Below are 4,000 nucleotides of genomic sequence, written 5' to 3' on the forward strand. Positions count from 1 at the left end.
CATTCTCCTACCTCAGCCTCCCGAATAGCTGGGACTACAGGCTCCCGCAAACACGCCCGGCTAGTTTTTGTTATTTTAGTAGAGACGGGGTTTTACTGTGTTAGCCAGGATGGTCTCGATCTCCTGACCTCGTGATCCGCCCGTCTCGGCCTCCCAAAGTGCTGGGATTACAGGCTTGAGCCACCGCGCCCGGCCTGTTTGTTTCTTTTTGATAGAGACAGGGTCTCACTGTGTTGCCCAGGCTAGTCTTGAATTCCTGGGCTTAAGTGATCCTACCACCTTGGCCTCCCGAAGTGCTGGAATTACAGGCATGAGCCACCCTGCCTGGCCAACAGCGTGTTATTTTTGTAATTTTTTTTTTAATTGTAAAAAGGTAACAGGAGCATTGACATTTGTTTAAATGGCATGCAATTTGAATTTGAAATTATTTTTTATCTAATTCCAAGTTTGAAAATTGTTAGTGTATGTCTCTTTAAACACATGAACAGTAAAGCTGACTGGGTAGGCATACTGTTTTTGTTCTGTGTACACATTAGTGTACAGAGTTTTCAATAAATGTTACATGATAATGTCATGCTAAGTTGTATATATGTTAAAGAAATCTTCAAACTTACAGTAATTTTCTCTTGTATTAGCAACCTAAATAAAAAAGCTTTTAAAAGCTATAGAATAAATTACTTATTTTCAGAAAAACTTTACATTCCTCATTATGTAATTTCTTTTAGCTTAGTTTATAGGCTTGTGTTAATCTTTATAATTTTGTCTACATCTGTATGATTTAGATTAATAAATAACCTTTTTGGCTGGGCATAGTGGCTCATGCTTGTAATCTCAGCAGTTTGGGAGGCCAAGATGGGAGAATCTTTTTTTTTTTTTTTCTTGAGACGGAGTTTCGCTCTTGTTGTCCCAGCTGGAGTGCAATGGCGTAATCTCGGCTCACCACAACCTCCGCCTCCTTGGTTCAAGTGATTCTCCTGCTTCGGGCTCCCGAGTAGCTGAGATTATAGGCATGCGCCACCACACCTGGCTAATTTTGTATTTTAGTAGAGACAGGGTTTCTCCATGTTGGTGAGGCTGGTCTTGAACTCCTAACCTCGGGTGATCCACCTGCCTTGGCCTCTGAAAGTGCTGGGATTACAGGTGTGAGCCACAGCACCTGGCCAAGTGGATCTCTTGAGGCCAAGAGTTTAAGACTAACCTGGGTAACATGGTGAGACACTGTCTCTACAAAAAATAAAGTAAGTGAGCATGGTGGCGTGCGCCTGTGGTCCTGGCTCCTTGGGAGGCTGAGGTGGGAAGGGTTTGAGCCCAGAGGTTGTGGCCACAGTGAGCTGTGATGGTGCCACTGCACTCCAACCTGGGCAACAGAGTGAGACCCTGTCTCAAAAAAAAAAAGAAAAAAAAAGAGTGTTCCACTAAGTTTCCTTGTAAGTGAATCTGTACAAAATTAAAAACAGTAAATGAAGAAGAGTTGAATATAAATTATATGATTTAGGCCATTGATTTCATTTTTACAGACCTTAACACGTGAACAGAAAGAAGGAGCCTTCTCCAATTTTCCTATTTCTGAAGAGACTATAAAGCTTCTGAAAGGTATGTGGTTTTGTTGTTGTTGTTGTTGTTGCTGTTGTTTTGAGATGGAGCCTCGCTGTGTTGCCCAGGCTGGAGTGCAGTGGCGCGATCTTGGCTCACTGCAACCTCCGCCTCCTGGGTTCAAGCGATTCTCCTACCTCAGCTCCTGAGTAGTTGGGATTACAGGCGCATGCCACCACACCCGGCTAATTTTTGTGTTTTTAGTAGAGACAGTGTTTCACCATGTTGGTCAGGCTGGTCTCGAACTCCTGACATTGTTACCTTGTCCGCCTTGGGCTCCCAAAGTGCTGGGATTACAGGCGTGAGCCACCACGGCTGGCCCAAATGTATGCAGTTTTAATGGATATGCAATTAAAAATCTATCACTAGATTTTGTAAAACTCCTGTGCCTTTTCTGACCAAAAGGAGAACATAAAAAGAATGGAGAAGTAGCTCTTCTTTAATTGCAGTTACTTTTATATCATCCTTTTCAATATTCTGACTTGTTTTTAGCTTTAAGATTTATATGCATTTGTCAAAAGTTTAGACTAATTTTTTAGTAATTCTTGTGATAGGAATAGCTGGGTCACCAGGTGATACGTCGTTAGGCAGACATAGAAGAATCATGATTGTCATTTTCAAATGAATATATTTTTTCCTAATGCTAGTCGTAAAGAAGTATTTCAATTAAATCTCATTTTACAGGTCGAGGGGTAACATATCTCTTTCCTATTCAAGTTAAGACCTTTGGTCCTGTATATGAAGGAAAAGATTTGATAGCTCAAGCACGGACAGGAACAGGAAAGACATTCTCTTTTGCCATCCCCTTAATTGAAAGACTCCAAAGAAATCAAGAAACAATTAAAAAAAGCCGCTCACCAAAGGTAATCATTATAGGGGGTAAAAGCTTTAAACGTTACTCTAACAGCAAGGGAAAGAAAGTTACACCAGTCCTAAGTTCTAGTACCCCCAAGATAGAAAAGTTAACACTGTGTTACAAAGCAAAAATATGTTGTTTTCACAAAAGAAATTTCAAGCATAGTTAAAATGAAGTAGTTTTTGCATATGAATGTGATGTGCATGGATCCATAGATGTCTTTTGTAATTTCATGAATTACAAAGCCAGTATATCTTATTTACAGTTTATATATTTAGTTGACCCTTTTCTTCTCTTTTTTTCAGTCCTGACCTTTGCTTTTAAACAAATGAATTTTCTAAAGAGGTGTTCATTTATTTGTCATTCAGTAAATGTTCAGCATCATTTATTTCAGTGTTGACTTTTTTTCCCTTTAGTATGGAATGCATCATGAATTTTTATGTCATCCTTGTGCGGGGGTCATGCTAATCTTCTCTGTGTCATTCCAATTTTAGTGTATGTGCTGCTGAAGTGAGTACACACAGATGGACTTTTTGTTTTTTTTTTTGAGACGGAGTCTCGCTCTGTCACCTAGGCTGGAGTACAGTGGGACGATGTCAGCTCACTGCAAACTCTGCCTCCCGGGTTCACACCATTCTCCTGCCTCAGCCTCCTGAGTAACTGGGACTACAGGCGCCCGCCACCACACCTGGCTCGTTTTTTGTATCTTTTAGTAGAGATGGGGTTTCACCGTGTTAGCCAGGATGATCTCCATCTCCTGACCTCGTGATCCACCCGTCTCGGCCTCCCAAAGTGCTGAGATTACAGGCGTGAGCCACCGCGCCTGGCCCAGATGGACTTTTTAAGAAGAGTATTATTGAAATGATACTGCTTGTTTATATATTATTGGGGTGCTAGACATCTGTCTTATTTTATAAATGTAAAATCAACTGACAGAGGGAACTTGTAAAATGTAAGCCTAAAATTTGACCTAAAAAGCTGTGTGCACTTAAGGTTAGTAAAAGTGAAGAAAAAAATCAGCACCATAATATGAATAGCTGTATCACTAAAAGTAATTTGTTCTTTGTAAGACAACTGGGTGGTATTAGAAGAGCAAATTAACATATATAAATATAATTAAATCATAATAGTCTTGGATTAACTATCCCAAATCAGGTTGGCCGTATTGACTTACAGGATAAATCTTTTGGAGAGTTATGTTTTGGGGCGAAATTAGGAAAAGACTGAAATAGGACATAGGATATAATCTCAACACTGCCTTTTTTTTTTTTTTTTTTTTCGAGGTGGAGACTCGCTCAGTCTCCCAGGCCAGAGCGGAGTGCCTTGGTGGGATCTAGACTCACTACAGGCTCCGCCTCCTGGGTTTTTGTATTTTTAGTAGAGACCGGGTTTCACCATGTTAGCCAGGATAGTCTCGATCTCCTGACCTCGTGATCCACCCGTCTCGGCCTCCCAAAGTGCTGGGATTACAGGCGTGAGCCACCACGCCTGGCACACCGCTGTTCTTGTTGCTATTTGTGTTGTATCTTTTTTTTTTTTTTTTTTTTTTTT

At 40.7% G+C, this 4,000-nt stretch overlaps 1 protein-coding gene across 1 annotated transcript in view; it reads left to right on the top strand.

Moving 5' to 3' along the window:
* Positions 1-4,000, top strand: part of DDX50 (DExD-box helicase 50) — a 43,816-nt gene that overhangs the window by 5,664 nt on the left and 34,152 nt on the right. The window contains exons 3-4 of the mRNA XM_017875003.1: positions 1,518-1,593; positions 2,278-2,456. Coding sequence (XP_017730492.1) covers positions 1,518-1,593; positions 2,278-2,456 — 255 coding nt within the window. The remainder of the gene's footprint in view (positions 1-1,517; positions 1,594-2,277; positions 2,457-4,000) is intronic.

This window comes from Rhinopithecus bieti, unplaced genomic scaffold (assembly GCF_001698545.2).
Source record: "Rhinopithecus bieti isolate Rb0 unplaced genomic scaffold, ASM169854v2 scaffold_9670, whole genome shotgun sequence".
Lineage (NCBI taxonomy): Eukaryota > Metazoa > Chordata > Mammalia > Primates > Cercopithecidae > Rhinopithecus > Rhinopithecus bieti.